General features: G+C 38.7%; 1 protein-coding gene across 1 annotated transcript in view; it reads left to right on the top strand.

Annotated features, from left to right (window-relative positions):
* LOC142599149 (mitogen-activated protein kinase kinase kinase 1-like) overlaps positions 1-17,699 on the top strand; it is a 108,984-nt gene extending 91,285 nt beyond the window's left edge. The window contains exons 10-20 of the mRNA XM_075738854.1: positions 2,309-2,599; positions 3,031-3,152; positions 4,296-4,387; positions 4,645-4,834; positions 5,177-6,440; positions 7,487-7,639; positions 9,001-9,163; positions 12,326-12,457; positions 13,440-13,582; positions 14,055-14,186; positions 15,174-17,699. Coding sequence (XP_075594969.1) covers positions 2,309-2,599; positions 3,031-3,152; positions 4,296-4,387; positions 4,645-4,834; positions 5,177-6,440; positions 7,487-7,639; positions 9,001-9,163; positions 12,326-12,457; positions 13,440-13,582; positions 14,055-14,186; positions 15,174-15,323 — 2,832 coding nt within the window. The 3' untranslated portion in view covers positions 15,324-17,699. The remainder of the gene's footprint in view (positions 1-2,308; positions 2,600-3,030; positions 3,153-4,295; positions 4,388-4,644; positions 4,835-5,176; positions 6,441-7,486; positions 7,640-9,000; positions 9,164-12,325; positions 12,458-13,439; positions 13,583-14,054; positions 14,187-15,173) is intronic.
* Positions 17,700-20,904: the final 3,205 nt, after the last annotated feature.

Genomic DNA, 20,904 nt, shown 5'->3' with positions numbered 1-20,904 from the left:
TGGTGTGGTCGACACGCTGGAGGGAAGGGATGCCATCCAGAGGGACCTTGACAGGCTGGAGAGGTGGGCCCGTGAGAACCGCATGAAGTTCAACAAGGCCAAGTGCAAGGTCCTGCACGTGGGTCGGGGCGCAATCCCAAGCACGACTACAGGCTGGGCGGGGAATGGATTGAGAGCAGCCCCGAGGAGAAGGACTTGGGGGTGCTGATTGATAAGCTCAACATGAGCCGGCAGTGTGCGCTTGCAGCCCAGGATCACATCCAGGTGGGTTTTGAATATCTCCAGAGAAGGAGACTCCACAACCTCTCTGGGCAACCCGTTCCAGTGCTCAGTCACCCTCAGAGTAAAGAAGTTTTTCATCACATTCAGATGGAACTTCCTCTGTTCGAGTTTGTGCCCATTGCCCCTTGTCCTGTTGCTGGGCACCACCGAGAAGAGTCTGGCCCCTTCCTCTTGACACCCGCCCTTTAGATATTTATAAGCATTAATAAGATCCCCTCTCAGTCTTCTCTTCTCCAGGCTAAACAGACCCAGCTCTCTCAGCCTTTCCTCCTAAGAGAGATGCTCCAGTCCCCTAATCATCCTCGTAGCCCTCCGCTGGACTCTCTCCAGTAGTTCCCTGTCTTTCTTGAACTAGGGAGCCCAGAACTGGACACAGTACTCCAGATGTGGCCTCACCAGGGCAGAGTAGAGGGGGAGGATAACCTCCCTCGACCTGCTGGCCACACTCTTCTGAATGTACACCAGGATACCATTGGCCATTTTGGCCACAAGGGCAAACTGCTGGCTAATGCTTAACGTGTCCACCAGGACTCCCAGGTCCTTGTCTGCAGAGCTGCTTCCCAGCAGGTCAACCCCTAACCTTTACTGGTGTCTGGGGTTATTCTTCCCTTGGTGCAGGACCCTAAACTTGCCCTTACTGAATTTCAGTTGCTTCCTCTCTGCCCAACTCTCTAGCCTGTCCAGGCAGCGCAGCCTTCTGGTGTATCAGCCACTCCTCCCAGCTTAGTATCATCAGCAAATTTGCTGAGGGTGCACTCTGTCCCCTCGTCCAGGTCATTGATGAATATGTTGAATAAGAGTGGACCAAGCACTGACCCCTGGGGCACACCACTAGATACTGGCCTCCAACTAGACTCTGCACCACTTATCACAACCTCTGGGCTCTGCCATTCAGCCAGTTCTCTACCCATCTCACTCTCCACTCATCCAACCCACACTTCCTAAGCTTGCTTATGAGGATGTTATGGGAGCCAGTTTCAAAAGCCTTGCTGAATTAGAGGTAGGCAACATCCACTGCTCTCCCCTCATCCACCCAGCTGTTCATGCTATCATAGAAGGCTATCAGATTGGTCAGGCATGATTTCCCCTTGGTGAATCCATGTTGACCATTCCTGATAACCTTCTTCTCCTCCACATGCTTATTGATGACCCCCAGAATGAGCTGTTCCGTCACCTTTCCAGGGACGGAGGTGAGGCTGACTGGCCTGTAGTTTCCTGGGTCCTCCTTCTTGCCCTTTTTGAAGACTGGAGTGACATTGGCTTTCCTCCAGTCCTTCAGGCACATCTCCTGTTCTCCATGACCTTTCAAAGATGATGGAGAGTGGCCTAGCAATAACATCTGCCAGCTCCCTGAGCACTCGTGGGTGCATCCCATTAGGGCCCATGGATTTGTGGATGTCAAGTTTGCCTAGATGTTCTCTAACCCGATCCTCCTTGACCAAGGGAAGGTCTTCCTTTCTCCAGACTTTCTCTCCTACCTCCAGGGTCTGGGATACCTGAGGGTCAGCTTTAGCAGTAAAGACTGAAGCAAAGAAGGCATTCAGTAACTAATTATATTTAACTTGCATCAGAAGAAAAGGTTTTCCAGTCTTGTTTTCTCTGGGGTTTTCAGTTTTGAACTTCATCTCAGGCCTCTTATTGAAGGTATTGTATTGCCTATATGTCTGCTGTAACTTTTGACTGGTATAGCTGGACCTTGGTTTCAGGGTTGTTTATATCAATGTCTAGAAATGAACTCCATACTGAATAATTAAAACTCACAGTGAATGAAACCATCCATACAGTCATTCCCCTACTTCTCTTAGCAGAGTTTTTGGAGAACCGATGACTTATCATTTATGATGTTTACTTTCTGTCACAGAATCTTTTTTCAAGGCACTACCTTCTGGCACATTTTTGCTCTCAGGCTTCTTAAGGTGATCTTTCACCAGAAACACTTCTTTGCTCTTTTTGATTGCTCTTCTTAAGTACTCAAGTTGCAGTACTATTCCATTTGACTCCTGTAACGTTGCTTTTTCCTTGGCAGGTATTTGGAATGGAGTTAGTTGGCTGCTTGTTTTCTCGAAACTGGAATATACGAGAGATGGCACTTAGACGTCTTTCCCATGATGTTAGTGGTGCTCTATTACTGGCTAATGGTGAAAGCACTGCAAATTCTGGAAGTAGCAATGGAAATAACACAAGTGCTGGAGCTTTGGGAGCAGTTAGTGGGTCATCTCAGACCAGCATCTCAGGAGATGTGGTGGTACAATCCTGCTGCAGTGTGCTGTCCATGGTCTGTGCTGACCCTGTCTACAAAGTGTATGTTGCTGCTTTAGTAAGTAGCTGTTTACTTGTTGTATTCTAGTAATTTCCATGTGACTTCATTTTTGAAAGGGAGGAGATATATGAAGTCAGGAATCCTAATAATCATTGTTGAGCACCACTGATGACTTTTAACCATCATCTGAAAGTGAGTTGAACAAAATCCTCAGCAATAGTGAAATGGCATGACTCCACTGGTCAAATATAAGGAAACCCTTGCTACAGTGCTAAGTATTAACAGTACTTGTATGATCAGATTCTTTCCAATCTCAAAGAACACATGACTAATTCTAACAGTGAATATATAGTAAGCTATTTATCCTTTGATCATTTCACTGATATTTTGAATGCATTTTATATAGAACTATTTACAACTCTTAAAAAATAAAATAAATTTGTGTAGCTAATTTGATTTCATATGTATTGTTTTTTCCTTTCTCTTAGAAAACCTTAAGAGCCATGCTGGTATATACTTCTTGTTATACTTTAGCAGAGAGGACTAAACTACAGCAACTTCTCAAGCCAGTTGTAGAGACAATATTAGTTAAATGCGCAGATGCCAACAGGTATGGTGTCTCATGAACTTCAAATTAATTTTGGATTGTTACTGAAATGTCTTTGTTGCTATTTTATATGGAACTAGGAGAACATTTATAGGTGGCGGTGAAATAAAATGTGTGGATCATACATATAAATGGTTTTGTTAAAGTCTAGTTGCTACCAACCAACTTCTGTCTTAAAAGATGTAGGTTTTGAAGGCACCTGATTATATTTTTCCAGCACTTATGGATCTTAAATGATGCTTTGCTTGCATAAGGCCTTTTTCCTCCTTAAAATAAAGGAAGATATGTTGGGTGCAGTCATCAACCATCCCCTCCGTCTCAGTTGATATTGCTTTGGTCTAATTCTCATGACTCCCCTTTAAGCAGTCAGCAAGTACCCTTCAGCAAGTACCAATCATCAAATTTTGTATCTTTAATATATGTACGTTTCCTACTTCAACAAAAGCTGTTGTACATCTACATCATGAAGTGTTAACATAACACTGCTACTTTTTACTTCATAGTGTAATGTTAGGAAATGGGTATTCTGAGTGAATGCATTTGGCAGTTCTGGCTTGAGTAGGCCTTGTCTTCTTCTCCCAAGCTACTGTAAACTAGATGCAGAAGTCCACCAGATTGATTTTATTTTTTGTATTTATTTTTATTTATTTTTTTGTCTCTTTCAGTTTAGTTCCTAAGCAGCATTGCTTCTGAAACTGCAACTAGAGATGCACCGGCAATAGTTTAGCAATAGAAAATCTAAAATTAAAGGTATAAGTGAAATAGAACTGTTCCTTGTGGTGCTGGATTCCTGGATTTGGCCTGTTTATGCAAGAGGATGAGATTCTAATGTGCAGTTGAATTAATTTCTTTTAATAAAGAGATTATTGCCTGAAAGTCTCAAAGAATTTGAGAAATGGGGAAGCGGATTTCTATTTGGGTTTTTTATTTATTAGTGACAGACATTATGTGTCCTTGTAAAAAATGTCACAACTATTGGTAGCTTACACATAGAGGATTATAAAAGTGTATTGGAATAAAGCAATGTGAAATAATTTTCCAGGCACAATTCCAAGCTAACGATTATTGAAATATAATGATTAAAATGTTTTTTCTTGAAAGCATCTGCTAAAAGTTGTTTCGTTTTTTTGCTTTAATTTCTTATAGTCGAACAAGTCAACTTTCAGTCTCAACGCTACTGGAGATGTGTAAAGGCCAAGCGGGAGAGCTGGCAGTTGGGAGAGAAATACTTAAATCTGGTAATAATAGCTCTTCATATATAATTGAATTATAATTACAAGCAAATATACTGAAGTGTTTTAAATTTAATACAGGATTTATCCTGTATTTGCCAGCATGGCAAAGAGAACAGTGTTGTTCTCAGCAGTTTGGGGGGAGAGTGGTGTTAATTTGGGTGCGCATTGTGTATTTCTGTATGATATAGTTCTGATCTTTATTTAGATCAGAATTTAGATTGTGAACATATCTAATCTTTATTTTATCAACTTTTTTATAGGGTCTATTGGTATTGGTGGTGTTGATTATGTCTTAAACTGTATTCTTGGAACCCAAACCGAGTCTAACAACTGGCAAGCACTACTGGGACGACTTTGTCTAATAGACAGACTTCTGTTGGAATTTCCTGGTGAATTTTATCCCCACATTGTTTGTGGAGGTGTTTTACAGGCTGATACTGTAGTAGACAGGTACTTACACTATGTGACTATTACTCTTTGTAGTTGAATGTGTTGTTGGTGATTTCTTCAAAAATTGGTTATTTTAATTCCTATAAACAAATAGTGTATATTTATATGCAAAAGTGCACCTGCTTTACAGAGTAAATGGTTGCCTTTTTTTTTTTTTTTAAACTTCTGACCTGTGAAACAATTCTGAAGCACCAGTGCAGCAATAAGTCTCCTTTCTACTGCAGAACTGTACAGCTAAATAGATTATCTTGAAATGGCTTTCTTGGCACTAGTTAACTAGAGCATATCAGTTTATAAGACACTTCTTTTCTTTCTTTCTTTTTTTTCTTTTTTAACTTTCAGGTATAAGAAACTTCTTTCCCTCTTAAATCTCGCCTTGCAGTTAATTGACAATTCCCACTCAATGGTTGGAAAACTATCACGGAGAGTATTTTTAAGTGCAGCAAGAATGGTGGCAAGAGTGCCTCATGTTTTTGTAAAGCTATTAGAAATGTTGAGTATGACAAGTTCAACTCATTACTCAAGGATGCGTCGACGTCTCATGGCAATAGCAGATGAAATGGAAATTGCAGATGTCATCCAGCTAGGCATGGAAGAAATGCATTCTAGGGAATGTCGACATGAAGACTTTTTGCAGCTACCTGTACCAGATAACTCTCCAGAAGCTACAGAAAGTAATACTCCTAACAATACTGTCCAGTTATCAAGGAAAAGTGAGAAAAGTTTAAGTGATAAAAAACTTAGTGCCGGTCCAGAGGACACTTATGAGATACTGGCTGACCTTGCTGTGGGACTACCCATTTCATCAGTAGCCACTGAACCAGCCATTCAAACAAAAGGAAAAAAGACCAGTCAGTGTTTGAACTCTTCTCTCTCATCCAGTCATTCTCAGTCACTATTCCCAATGCTTCTGTCTCCTTCAAACCCACCTGTACTAGCTGGCACTGTAACAGATGTCTCTAAACTCAGATCTCAGGGATTTGTTCCCTACAAAATCCCCTCACCTTCTCCTCAAACACAGTGGAAACTTTCTCTCCAGTTTCAGAGAAACTGTTCTGAAAATAAAGAATCAGAGAAACTTTCTCCAATTTTTACCCAAGCCAGGCCATTGCCATCCAATCACATACACAGGCCAAAGCCATCACGACCCACCCCAAGTGATGTGAACAAGCAGAGAGAAACCTCAAAAAACAGTATGACACTTGACCTGAATGATATTTTGCAGTGTGATGGCAATAATAGTAGCAGTGCAGTTATACCAAGTGAAGAGACAGTGTTCACACCAGTAGATGAGAAATGTCAATTGGATGTTAATGCAGAACTCAATTCCAGTATTGAGGACCTGCTCGAGGCCTCCATGCCAATGAGTGATGGCACAGTTACATTCAAGTCTGAAGTTGCAGTTCTTTCTCCTGAGCAGGCAGAAAATGATGATACTTACAAAGATGATGTAAATCATAATCAGAAATGCAAGGAAAAGATGGAAGCTGAAGAAGAGGAAGCTTTAGCTATTGCTATGGCAATGTCATCATCTCAAGATGCCCTGACAATAATTCCCCAACTACAGGTTGAAAATGGTGAAGATATCATAATCATTCAGCAGGATGTAAGTATACATATTTTAATTTAGCATGTCTCAACTGAGGTTCACTGAATTTATAAAGCAGTGCTGTTGTAGTTCCAAAGTTATATAAAACACAAAGGGACTGAATACCCTCTCCTAGAAGTTGGAGTATAAATAGTCTACCAGTTGAGGGTGCTAACAGAATCCTTCTATGGTTATTAACAAGTTTAGAGACAGTATTTGGAAGAGAGGCATCATGTCATATACCAACCTTTAAAATGGCAAAGAAGAGAGTGTAAAAGTGAGGAAACAGGAAATGAGAACAAAGTTTTTAAGCAGGAGTAAAACTGTACTAGGTCTTAATGCTGATTTACTTTGAAGGCAATTGTACAAAGCCATATTAGTTTCTGAAAGAAAAGGTGGATAGAGTAGGAAGAGATCTTGATGTCGGCACATCTTGAGAGAGAAGATGTGAGATACTTTAGAAATCAGAAAAAAACATGTTTGCTTGCAAATAGACAAAAGCATAAGAAATAAGAATAAAGAAAGAAAGGAGTATTTTATAAAACTTCACAAAATGGTTGAGTGTATTGACCTGAGGGTAAGACAGGTGCTGGAAGCTTGTGAGGGTGAATGCCTAGGAAAGGTAACAGACTTAGAGTTACTGGAAAGAGGAATGAAATGTTGGGTTTTGTGATTCCTTTGCATGAGGTAACAACATGTGAAGCATAAAATGATAGAAATAAATTAAGCAGAAAACATGATTTTGTTTGTGCTTACTATAGGTGCTGACTAAAACCTTGACTAGACATGAGATCAGGAATAGAAGAAAGTCTTGCTCCTATTTGTGTCCTTACATCTTCAGGTAGTAACATAGAGGAGGCTCTCTGTTCTTACATACAGTAGGAATATGTGGATTAAGGAATACACTGATGTTCTGGTCTCAACTGAAATGTATAGCATGCAGTACAAATAACTGTAAGGGAGAAGAGAGGCATATAAACTTGGATATTTCATAACCTTCCAGAATGTCTACATTTTAGATGCATGTTAGTAAACATGGGATTGATTTGGAATTTAATTTACAGACACCAGAAACCCTGCCTGGACATACCAAAGCAAAACACCATTACAGAGAAGATGCAGAATGGCTTAAAGGTCAGCAAATTGGTCTTGGAGCTTTCTCTTCCTGTTACCAAGCTCAAGATGTAGGAACAGGGACATTAATGGCTGTAAAACAGGTAAATACTTCACTTTCTTGAATATATTGTGCTTGTTCTTCAATATTTCTTTGAAATATTAAATATACAAGCTCTCTGCTCTCACAGACTTCTTCTGTTCCCTACTTCCTCTTCTCCCAGTCATGTGTACTCACATGATACATAATACAAAGTCTTTATGTGCATGGAATTAACATAATGTTTTCAGTTTCTTTCACTTTTCCTTAAAAGGAAAAAAAAAAAGTACTTTTTTTTATATGCCCCTTTTCTTTCATAGTTCTTCAAATGCATTTTTGTTTTTATCAAGTTCACAAATCAGTGTCAAAGGTAGAAATGGAGTCCAGGTCTCTTCATTCCAAATTGATGCTCTATTTGAAAGATAGCTATTAAAAGTAATTGCCCCTTGTCAGGATTTTTTTTCCTAAAACAGTTTAAGCAGAGGAAATGTAGTTTAATGATTGTTTCCTCCAATCCAACAGCCAACTTTGAGGCAAGTATTTTTAATACTTAAATTATTGGATACAAAAATGTGACTAAGAGCCCCAAACGCACATGCTTCGCCTAAGATTTTGGAAATTTCTAGACGTGAGTAAATCTTCCACACTTAAGGTGTCCTAGGTCTGATTCATAGAGGGAATCTTAGTCCTAACATTTTCTTATTAATTCTAGAATTAACTTAAATCTATGGAATTGAGCAGTTTCAAAACATTTAATCAGGGAAAGAATGTCTGTCATCAGGTATTTCTCCTTTGAAACTCTCTTGCTTGTGAAAGAGTAGAAATGTCCATGTGGTCCTTGAGGCTCCTCCTGGAGAGATGATGATTGTGAGGCACAGGAGAAGTTCTCTGCAGCATACCATTATTTCAGATTTAGTATGAATCAGAACTGGGGTTGGCTCCAGTTCCATTGCTGGACTTCTGATTGGCTTTTTTTTTTTTTTTGCCCATTGACTTTCTGGGATAAGAGGTTTAGTTATGAAACAGGTAGTATGGTTAAACTGGTAAAAAGTCTTACAAATAACATCACTGTCAGAATCCTGTTTCAGGCATTATCTATCTTCCTTTTCTTCAACATCTGAAAAAAAATTAAGAAATAAATTCCTAGTTTAAGCAGAGGAGAGTGAAGAGGGAAGTTTCCCCATGCAACACTTGGATAGATTTTTGTTGGCATTTCTCCAGAAGATCACTCTTAATTTTCCATGACTGTCTCACATGAAGATATACATGTATATACCTGAAGGGACTTGAGATAAAAGAATACTTGCTTTTTCCAGATGGTGAAAAAGGACAGAAAACCATCCATTCTTGTTACTGTACTGAAGGGGGATGGTTACAGGACTGGTAATTATGTAAGGTAAATCTGAATACCATATTTCAAAACAGGTGACGTATGTCAGGAACACATCATCTGAGCAAGAAGAGGTAGTTGAAGCACTGAGAGAAGAAATAAGGATGATGAGTCATCTGAACCATCCTAACATTATTCGAATGTTGGGTGCTACATGTGAGAAGAGTAACTATAACCTCTTTATTGAATGGATGGCAGGTAAACAACTGCATGCCAAAGAAAATGAAAGCATCATTAGTTGAGTCTTGAACTTTGTCGTTTAATACTGCAACATATTCCATGCATCACTTCAGTTGGCAAACTTATCTTTTAGTTGCTGTTAGTAACCAGTATAAAGGTTTACATACAGAACAGTTTAAGCAGCATTCTTACTGGCATCCTTTTTTAAATTGGAATTTTCCATACCTAATCTGTCATACAATTAAAGTAATGGGAAGCCCTGAACAAAAATTCCACTACTACTACTTCAATTTCTGAATTTAAATGAGGAGTTATGTATTGGATTTGCATGGCAAGGTTTTGGTTGGGGGGGGCCCTGCAGGGGTGGCTTTTGTGAGGAGCTGCTAGAAGCTTCCCCTGTGTCTGATAGAGCCAATGCCAGCCGGCTCCAAGACGGACCCACTGCTGGCCGAGGCTGAGCCAATCAGCGACAGTGGTAGCGCCTCTGGGATAACGTGTTTAAGAAGGGGAAAAAGTTGCTGTGCAAGAGCAATTGCAGCCTGAGAGAGGATTGAGAATATGTGAGAGAAACAACTCTGCAGACACCAAGGTCAGTGCAGGAAGAGGGGGAGGAGGTGCTCCAGGCACCGGAGCAGAGATTCCCCTGCAGTCCATCCGTGGTGAAGACCATGGTGAGGCAGGCTGTCCCCCTGCAGCCTGTGGAAGACCCCATGCTGGAGCAGGTGGATGCACCTTGAAGGAGGCTGTGACCCCATGGGAAGCCCACATGGGAGCAGGCTCCTGGCAGGACCTGTGACCCCATGGAGAGAGAAGCCCACACTGGGGCAGGTGTTCTGGCAGGACTTGTGACCCCATCGGGGATCCATGCTGAAGCAGTCTGTTCCTGAAGGACTGCACCCCGATGAAAGGACCCATGCTGGAGCAGTTTGTGAAGAACTGCAGCCCATGGGGAGGACTCACATCGGAGAAGTTTGTGGAGGACTGTCTCCTGTGAGAGGGACCCCACGCTGGAGCAGGGGAAGAGTGTGAGGAGTCCTCCCCCTGAGGAGGAAGGAGTGGCAGAGACAATGTGTGATGAACTGACTGCAACCCCCATTCCCCATCCCCCTGTGCTGCTCGGGGGGAGGAGGTAGAGAAAATCAGGAGTGAAGCTGAGCCCAGGAAGAAGGGAGAGGTGGGCAGAAGGTGTTTTAATATTCAGGTTTAGTTCTCATTATCCTACTCTGATTTGATTGGCAATGTATTTAATTTCCCCAATCAAGTCTGTTTTGCCTATGATGGTAATTGGTGAGTGATCTCTCTCTGTCCTTATGTCAACCCATGAGCCTTTTGTCATATTTTCTCTCCCCTGTCCAGCTGAGGAGGGGGAGCGATAGAGTGGCTTGGTGGGCACCTGGCATCCAGTCAGGGTCAACCCATCACAAGTTAGAAACTTTGAGACACAGACACTACAGTTGGAAATATATCAAACTATTGCATTTTTCAGTGTACCTGTGTAATTTTTAATTATTATTAAAAATAACTTTGTTAGAAAGTTTGGAATACCTGTCACTTGTTTTTGTCCCAGGCATTTTCGTAAAATTTGTGTGAGGTGACATGCAAAGGCATTTGAAAAGTAAATTTCTAATGATAGGGAGTAAGCAGGATTCTTTGGGAAAAACATGATCAAATCTTAAATATATGAAGTGTTAATTTTAGTAATAAATAGTGAAATCTCTTCATTATTGTACAGAGCGGGTACAAGAAAGTTTATATCCTTTTTAAGAAGGAGCTTTATTAATTTTATGAATGAGATTATATGTTGTTGCAGTCCAGTTACCAAGACTAGAGTTGTTGTTGTGGTTTAATCTGGCAGGCAGCTAAAACAACCATGCAGTGTAGTTCGCTCACTCCTCCCCTCCCCACAGTGGGATGTAAAACTTGTGGATTGAGATAAACACAGTTTATTAGGACAAAAAAGGAAGATAATGATAAAAGAATATACAAAACAAGTGATGCACAGCACAGTTGCTCACCACCTGCTGACCAATGCCCAGCTAGTTCCTGAGCCATGGTGCTCCCCAGCCAACTCCCCCTAGCTTATATACTGAGCATGATGTCATATGGTATGGAATATCCCTTCGGCCAGTTTGGGTCAGCTGTCCTGGCCAGTTTGGGTCAGCTGTCCTGGCTGTGCCCCCTCCCTGCTTCTTGTGCACCTCCTGCAGAAGGCTCATGCCTCCTCGCTTGCAGGGCCTGGGAAGCTGAAAAGTCCTTGTCTTAATTGCAACAACTGAAACATTAGTGTGTTATCAACATTATTTTCATACTAAATCCAAAACAGAGCACTATACCAGCTACTAGGAAGAAAATTAACTCTATCTTAGCCAAAACCAGGACAGGTATTTTATACATCCTTGTTTCTTATAAAAGAAAACATTGCACCTTAACTTACATTCTTTGGTAGAAACCACTTAGCAATACCAAAGTGCTAACAAGCAAAGCTCAAGTATGTGTTATTACAAGCAATAGTGCAGAAAATATTTTCTCAAAACTAAGGGTGTTTAACTCTTTAAGTATAATTTTTCTGAAATAGTATTATTTAGATAATGAAATGTCAGGAATTGTCTTTACCTCATTCAAGCCCAAATTAGATTAGAATACTTTGAGAGGCACAATGGAAATCCAAAATCTTGAGGATGTAGATACCACTCTTGGAAAATGGAGGAAGATACTGCTTTTCCTTGCTTCTATATATTGGTACTTAGATGTTAACAAAAGTAAATTAAGATCCTCCGAGGGAACGCTTACTGGAGGCTGCACATATCTATTACCCCAAGGAAAGCTAGTGTTCTACTACTTGAAAACCTTAGTGCAAAATGTAGATATAAATATATGTAGTTTTTTATCAGCAACGGTACTTTGTACACTAAGGGATTTGTACATTCTTTTAAGGACAGATGAAAATATTAGGAAGCATAAAGACTTATGTCTTTGTAATGTGTACAGTTCCAGGTAAAAAGTAATTAAGTAACCAAATATATTACTTTTTGACTATGGAACTTTTAATGGTTTTTTTGGGGGGAAATCTAGTTATAAATTAGGATTATCAATACCAAGTTCCAATTTTAGGAGGCAGTGCTGCATTCTACTAATACGAAATATAAGTGTTGATAAATTGTATTTTTTTTTATCTTCTAGGGGGTTCAGTTGCTCATTTGTTAAGTAAATATGGAGCCTTCAAAGAATCTGTTATTATTAATTACACAGATCAACTGTTACATGGCCTTTCTTACCTCCATGAGAATCAAATAATCCATAGAGATGTTAAAGGTGAGAATTATTTAGAATGTCTTTTAAAAAGGAATATTCAGAAAGCAGCACCTATTTTGGCTTGAGACCTACTGCTTCTCTTGGATACCATCTCAAGAGTGTTATTTCTATTGGGTTTGTCTGATCATACTTAAGAACCTTTAATTACTGAAATTAATCAGAACATTCATAGTATGCTTGGGGATACTTGCTACCTGTGCCAATGGTTTAGAAAAATTCATTTCTGAATTTGTTCAAATAAAATATGAAGTTGCCATATAGCTTTAAAGTTTGTTAGTTAAGTTAATGTAAATACCCTGAAATGATAGTAAAATCTGTGAATAAGCCAAAATAAAGATGTCAGGTTTCTAATGTACAGGAATATTATGATGGGCTTTCTTCCTTCATCCTAATTGAATGTAAACACAGTTGTACCGTTTGACAAACAAAATGTGGACTTTATTGGGTGTTAAAGAAAATCTTCTCCCTGTAATGTCACTATAGCTGTCCATAAACTGGAAAGATATCCAGATAAGTAGCAACATAGCAAATATTTGCCTTTTAATATTTCTCCTTAAAATAGGAAAATTTTCAATTGCTCTGTAATTCTCTTCAAGACAACTCAAAGTTGCTTAAGGATGAAATAAGTTTAAATTTCACAGGGAGCTGCAGGCAATGAAAACCTCCAGGATTTTAGGTCACTATTTTCTTTCACTATTCCATCTCCAGGTATTGTTCCAGAATCTTGTGTTTACCCTACTTTGAAAGTTTGATTGCTTCTCTAAATCTCTTGGACAGCCTCAAGCTGTGTGCAGTATCATTCAGGCATAACAGAAAAGTGACATTATTAGACTTTGTCCTTGATTTTTAGATGTCCTTGATATTGTGGATGAGGACCATCAACCTATTTATACCTTTGAAACAAAGGGAAGAAGAGTATCTGTTCATCCTTTTGCCTTTAATAAAAAGCCAACTAGCAGTATTTTTATTATGCTGTTGACAGGTGCCAATTTGCTAATTGACAGCACAGGTCATAGATTAAGAATTGCTGATTTTGGAGCTGCAGCCAGGTTGGCATCAAAAGGAACTGGTGCTGGGGAGTTTCAGGGACAGTTGTTGGGAACTATTGCATTTATGGCACCAGAGGTAAGAAACCAGTTTTGGAAGTTACTTCAAAAAGTTTATTTGCGCTCTTTAAGCTAATTCATACAGCCAAATAACAGAAAATTGCTGTAAATGCTTCAAATACATTTTAAATGTACTTGTTCTAAAAAATAGGAATGATTCCAACATGGTGATAATGACATTTCTTTCTTGCTGTCAAAGTTGTTCTAAGTAGTTTGTTACAAGATACATAATAAGTATTGTTATTAAAGCTCAAATGACCATTTGGTCAAAAGCTAACTATTGCAAGATATTTTGCTTTGCCCCTTGATCAGGCATTTTATTTACTAGCTCTCTACAGCTGTATAAATCTTATGGCATTTACATCACTGATCACTCTCTCAACCTGAAATGTTAATCAGAATGCATTTGATTGATCATTTTTTTTAATCTAAATTACTTAGAGTTAAGAGACTTTGAAGTGGATAATCTGAACTTTGATCTGTCTGTTCAGGTTCTGAGAGGTCAGCAATATGGTAGGAGCTGTGATGTGTGGAGCGTTGGCTGTGTTGTTATAGAAATGGCTTGTGCTAAACCTCCCTGGAATGCAGAGAAACACTCCAATCATCTTGCTCTGATATTTAAGGTGAGGTACTTTGTTGCTACGAATATGCTATAAAAGACACTGACTAATTTCATATATAGCAATGTGAATTTTAGAAAAATATACAAGTAGTAGGGCATGTTCAGGTTTTGCTGAAAGATATATTTACCATTATGCCATGCTATATATAAATATTATCCCTCCCTCTTCTAGGTAATCTATTTTGGCATTCATGTTTTTTACTAAAATCAATTAGGTATATTTAATTCTAAAAATCTAGTTGAACTGTAGGCATGAATGAAGAAAATAATACCACAAGTGAAGAAAGTAATTAGCATCTTCACTAGCATGAGTGAAGAAAGTGTTTCCACAAAACAGAACTAGCACAGCAGTATTCAAATGTTCTAATTAAGTACAAATCACTTATGATAAAAGATGTTATTGTCTTGGTTCTGTGACTGTGTGAATCTGGTGGTGCCACCCTAGTGTTCTCAATCTTGCTTAATTTGATCTAGAGAAGATAAAAATTAATTTGTTTGGGAGTGATCTGCTGCCATCTGAGAAAGATTGCCCTTTGGGGTGGTAGCAGAAATACAGTAAGACAATGCAAGAGAGCATACCCAGCTTAATATATCTCAATGTTTGCTTACACTATGCCAGTTAACAGTGATGGCAAGTATTAGAGTAAGTGTGGCATAAGAGCTTTTCTTATGGCCTGCTTAGCAGATGGTTACTGCAGAATCTTGCTATAAGAGGAAAACTTACAGAAAAGTGCAAGGAGAGAGGCAGACTGTGAAAAGCAGTAGAGCATATGTTATTGGGGAAAGAACCATAAAGGGAACTTAAGACCCATTTTATAAAATGGAAGCAGTAATGTAATCTTCAAACTGCAGTAGGAAATATGCTAAGTGGATAAAAGCTCATAATATAACTAGTCAGCTGAAAATTATTAGCTTGTTGAAGGTTTTTGGAGTAGGAGAGGGGGCTTAAGAATCACTGACTTCTAAAAAATATTTTCCCTTTGTTCAGATTGCTAGTGCAACTACTGCTCCATCAATCCCTTCACATCTGTCTCCTGGTTTGAGAGATGTGACTCTTCGGTGTTTAGAACTTCAACCTCAGGACAGACCCCCATCAAGGGAGCTGCTGAAACACCCAGTCTTCCGTACTACATGGTAGCTACTTATGCATAAGGCTGATATACTGAAGAAGATGTACTGAATATACGATAACTGTCTTGCAGTGCAGTTAAGCACAGCAGCTTGTATTCTGCTGGCCTTAATGATAGATACATCAAGGACATAAGTCCAGTGGAGGACCCTACCTAAGTATGTGATTGACAAATCGAGATCTTTACCTAAGCTCAGTATGCAACATTTCACAATTTGTGCAGAGATTTGTAAACTGTGCCTTTACAAACATCTGGCTCTACGTAAACACAAAAGCATTTTTCCTTAAATCTGCATGATTATTTAGCAGATAAGTGATTTTTATTTTATTTGGAGCACTTTTTTCAGCAATATTAGCAGCTGAGGGGCTCAGGATCTATTTTAATACAGCAATCGCTGTTCCATTTCATATCCTGTAGATGTAAGCAGAGGGTTCTGCAATTAGTCAGTTTTCAGCACTGGTTAAAAGGAAGTTCTGTATCTGTCTCTTAATTATACAAAGTTTTCTGAGTAAAAAATCCAAACATTGATGGGATACTTAAAAAAAAAAAAACCAACAAAAAACCAACATTTTGCCTTCCTTAAAGTAAGAGCAGGCAGTTGTGGTTCACTGTGCATTTACTGCTGGTCATGTAATTTATTTTTAAATTAAAGTTTGTTTTCATTGTATTTTTAACTTTCAGGGAAATGTGATCTTATAAAATAGTCTTTAGGAAAAAATACAAACTGTGTCATGAACATCTTGCTGACACAAGAGTTTTAAAAACAGATTTGCTGGAAATCTGGAATAAAATAAAATGCCACCTTCAAGTCAGTGTTTCAGTCTCTGATAGTATAGGTTATTAAATATTATTTTTTTTTTGCATAAAACAACTTAGTCTGAATCGTGCTAAAAGTTGAGCCTTCTTTTCATATAGCAGTTCCTTCTGGCAAATCGTGTAGAGAAGTTTCATATCAAAGGCCCCAAACCCAGCTCCCATTAAAGTTTATGGGAGACTTTGTCCTATACTTCAGTGGAAGCAGGTGCCACCTATGAGCAAATGTCATTCTTTGTGTAACAAAACTGAGGTCACATTCTCCACTGATAAGTTTTACTTGCTGTTTTCCTTCTGCTGTACATCATCTATTTACTGTAGTCATTAGTGATAATTTAATTTGAAAATGGTAAAATATTACCATAAGAAAGGTATTTATTTTAACAAGAACAAACTTGGACTTGAAAAACAAGATTAAGTAAAATGTGAAGTAAAGTTTCACCTGTAGTGCAAAACTTGTGTTTTTAGCAGATGTATTTTTAAAATTATTTTAAAGGCAGATTTTTAGATTCTGATGCATGTAATGCCGAAGGAAAATTGCAGCTTTTCTTTTGCCTTTTTAAAAGGGGGATCTTTTTAAATCAAATACTCATTGTGTTTAAAAAAATTTGAAAAATAAAAATTAAAAAAATACTGTTCATGTTTTAACTCTTCAAAAACCAGTTGAATTATTGGACTATTAGAACTAGAATTGGTTATTTTCAAAGACTCAGGACAAACTAAATAAGCTATAGTACATTAAAAATGTACAATACAAGTTTTAAGTAAAACACCTTAAAGATAAGTTTACAGGGATGATAATGCTCATACTAATAAAAAGCAGTCATTAGTTGTGAATGTGTTTCTTTTGGAAATTTTATATTCCTTTGTTTTGAAAGATTGGCAGACTTTGAAGAGTTAAAAAGATAATACCAAAATGTGATGTTTGGTAGTTCTAACTGTTTTGTACTTTTTTTGACCACTTTAGAATTTCTCATTCTAATAAGATTGTTTCCAAGTCTCTGTTATTTACAAGCTTTAAAGGATGCCCTCTTGCCAATTCATGTACTGGAAGATCAGTTGTCAGATTAATACTGTTTCTGGCAGAAATGTAAACTGATGAACCTCAGCTAATCAGTATTACTTTGTAGATCACCATGTCTACCACATTTCAAACTCAAACTGCCTCTAGGTGTCCAAATGTATTTGTTTGAATTTGTGTTTCCCTCAGCTTGTTGGTAATTGTGGTGTTTTTAAAATGCAGATGTGATGCAATATTCTTATTTTCTTTAGATCAAAGCTGGACTGAAAATTGTATTGTGTAAAGATTTTTTTTTCTGTGTGTTCTAAGTGTTATTTGGTACTTAAGTTGTAAATAACATCTACTGCTGTTTATTCCAGTTTCTACTACCTCAGGTGTCCTATAGAGTTTCTTCTACCAAAGTTCACTTTCACAATGAAATTATATTTGCTATATGTGACAGATTCTTAAGACTTCCAGGGCTTAAGGGCTAACTTCTATTAGCACCTTACTGTGCAAGCAAATTTTACAGAAATCTCTGGGTTAAAAAATTTGGCTTCATTATATCCTTTGTTATTTTAAATATATCAAGATATTTTAATTTTTTACCCCATTGAACCAATTTTATATAGTATAATTTGTACCTATTTTGGTGGGGGTTTTTTCTTTATAGTAAATAAAATTTTTTGAACAAATTTTGTCCTTTGCTTATTTTAATGTAAATATGTTAAATTTAACAATGTGAATAAAATATTTCTGGTACACTTCACTGTTTATACACAATTTCATATGCAGCACTTGATATAGTAAGACTTTGTTTCTAATATTAAATGACATGAATATTGGCTGATATATGTATCTTAGGTGTATCAATGAAGAACGCTTAGATAAAGGGCAGCAACAAACACTAAATATTTTTTTTAATTGATAATAAAGGTAGGAACTGCTCTGTATCTATCAAGCTCATTTTGCTTATGCCCTTAGATCTAACATTAAATGTCTAAATTTTGCATTACTACAGAAATGTAACTATTAATTGACAAGTCAAGCAAGTTGATTTGGTTAGATCAGTTCTGGAGCCATTGAGGTGTATCTTGGAAGGTAATCTGCTATTTTATGGTTTCCAGTGAAATGATTCTGTTGCTTCTGATTTAAGTAGCAAACATAAATCTTTCCTTATTCAAGTAATCTGAATATGTATTGCAAAACTAGGGCTTGTTTCAGTTGCTTGTCTTTCTCCTGATTTTTTTTGATATTTTTAAAATTAATTGATTTTTGGATAGTTGAAAATTAAGTTCAAGTGTTCTATAGCCTCTTTTGTGACTACTAAATTCTACATTTTGAAGGATCAATCTTTAGATTCTCCATTGCTTATGTAATTTTTCTGCAAATAAAGATGAACTTACCAATTAACCAGCAAAACTTGGCAGCAGCAATATTCAGCTAAATTATAATATCTGATTTTTAAAATCAGAAAAATATATTAACTGAAATGTCAAGGAGAACATATGGTGAGGGTTAAATAAAAGATAAATTGAGTGTAAGGTATTTTTCCTTCATTTGATTTACTATAAACCTCTTGAATTTTACAGTACTGTATGGTAATTATAATGTTGCAGTCTCCTTTTTAGGAACAAGGGATGGCAGAGATTACCTGTCTCCAGCAGTTGGCAGTAAATGTCGGACACCTACTTATGGAACCAAATATCTTCATTTGCAAAGGGCGTATTCAGTTCTTCCACAGGCAAATAGTAAGTTATGCCCATTTTGGTTTCTCTGGTGGGAATAATATTACATTGTGTTCTACATGACTGTCATAGATTGAAGTCTGACAGTGTTTCATCTTTGCAAGTTCTCATTGAAAGGCAATGATTGCTTTCAGAGCATGTTGGAATGCCATGAGGATCATGTATTTCCTCTTCATCATCTGCGTGGGTAAACTCACGCATAGCTTTTCTGTCCTGACTGTGCCGACCCCCTGAGATACTATTTTCCCTTACTAACTTTTCTCTCATTGCTTAGCAGTCCTTACTGAGCTGAATCATGAATGTGACAATCTTGCTTTTAAGAGCTACAATATACATATACTGTGGTAAACGTGCACGTTGTTTTCTCATTAAGGCACACAGAATTCAGAATTTCAGTTGTGAATTGCTAAAAATTGGATTGCAATTATGCCTTCATGTGTGTTAAGTGCACAGCAATGTTACGTTAAGTCGGTATCTGCTACTTAAAAATGTACTTTTTTAATCTATTGTAGTAGGTTGACCCTGGCTGGATGCCAGATGCCAACCAAAGCCGCTCTATCACTCCCCTCCTCAGCTGGACAGGGGAGAAAAAAATATGACAAAAGGCTCGTGGGTCGAGATAAGGACAGGGAGATTGTCACTGAAATTCGGGAATAAAAGAAAACTCCTTAACACCAATTTAGCATCAAGAAGCAGGCATTTCCATTTATTGCAGCGCTGGGTGTCAGGAGGATAGTTCCTCTAATCAGGCACCCCTAACACTGGTTCTCTTGTCATATTTATACACAAATGTTACAAAGATTACAAAGTGGTACACTCCCTGTTACAATAATTGGTTCATATTTCTTTGCCTAGTATGCAAACTAGAACACATGCTCAGTTCTGTTCTCCGCCTCTATCTTTTGAGTAGGTGGTATAATTTGGGTAGGGGGTTTATGGGTTGGTGGTCGAGGGGACCCTGGCCCAAGTTACCTTTCCCCTAGTTTCTCAATACTTTGGTGTTGGTAATTGTTTGCTATATGCCTCAGGAAGATAAAGATGTTGCTGGAGGCAATTAATGTCCTCCCTTTCTGAAAAGTATCTACATAAGGACCTTGAAGTGTCTTGTAGCTCCTCCTTTTTATCATGATGTGTAGCAGGTGCTCATTCTAAGAATCATTAGCCTTCTACCTAAAGTAACAATGAATAGTTTCTTATCACATACAATACAAGTAGGCCTTCCTTACAGGCCGATCTTTTTGGCTACAAGATCACTCACCAATTAGTGTCATGGGCAAAATAGACTCAATTGGGGAAAATTAATTTATTACCAATCAAATCAGAGTAGGATAATGAGAACTAAACCTGAATATTAAAACACCTTCTGCCCACCTCTCCCTTCTTCCTGGGCTCAACTTCACTCCTGATTTTCTCTACCTCCTCCCCCCGAGCAGCACAGGGGGATGGGGAATGGGGGTTGCAGTCAGTTCATCACACATTGTCTCTGCCACTCCTTCCTCCTCAGGGGGAGGACTCCTCACACTCTTCCCCTGCTCCAGCGTGGGGTCCCTCTCACAGGAGACAGTCCTCCACAAACTTCTCCGATGTGAGTCCTCCCCATGGGCTGCAGTTCTTCACAAACTGCTCCAGCATGGGTCCTTTCATCGGGGTGCAGTCCTTCAGGAACAGACTGCTTCAGCATGGATCCCCGATGGGGTCACAAGTCCTGCCAGAACACCTGCCCCAGTGTGGGCTTCTCTCTCCATGGGGTCACAGGTCCTGCCAGGAGCCTGCTCCCGTGTGGGCTTCCCATGGGGTCACAGCCTCCTTCAAGGTGCATCCACCTGCTCCAGCATGGGGTCTTCCACAGGCTGCAGGGGGACAGCCTGCCTCACCATGGTCTTCACCACGGATGGACTGCAGGGGAATCTCTGCTCCGGTGCCTGGAGCACCTCCTCCCCCTCTTCCTGCACTGACCTTGGTGTCTGCAGAGTTGTTTCTCTCACATATTCTCAATCCTCTCTCAGGCTGCAATTGCTCTTGCACAGC

Source organism: Balearica regulorum, chromosome W (genome assembly GCF_011004875.1).
Source record: "Balearica regulorum gibbericeps isolate bBalReg1 chromosome W, bBalReg1.pri, whole genome shotgun sequence".
NCBI classification, from domain to species: domain Eukaryota; kingdom Metazoa; phylum Chordata; class Aves; order Gruiformes; family Gruidae; genus Balearica; species Balearica regulorum.
Note: the sequence above shows the minus strand (reverse complement) of the source record. Positions and strands in the feature narration are given on the sequence as shown.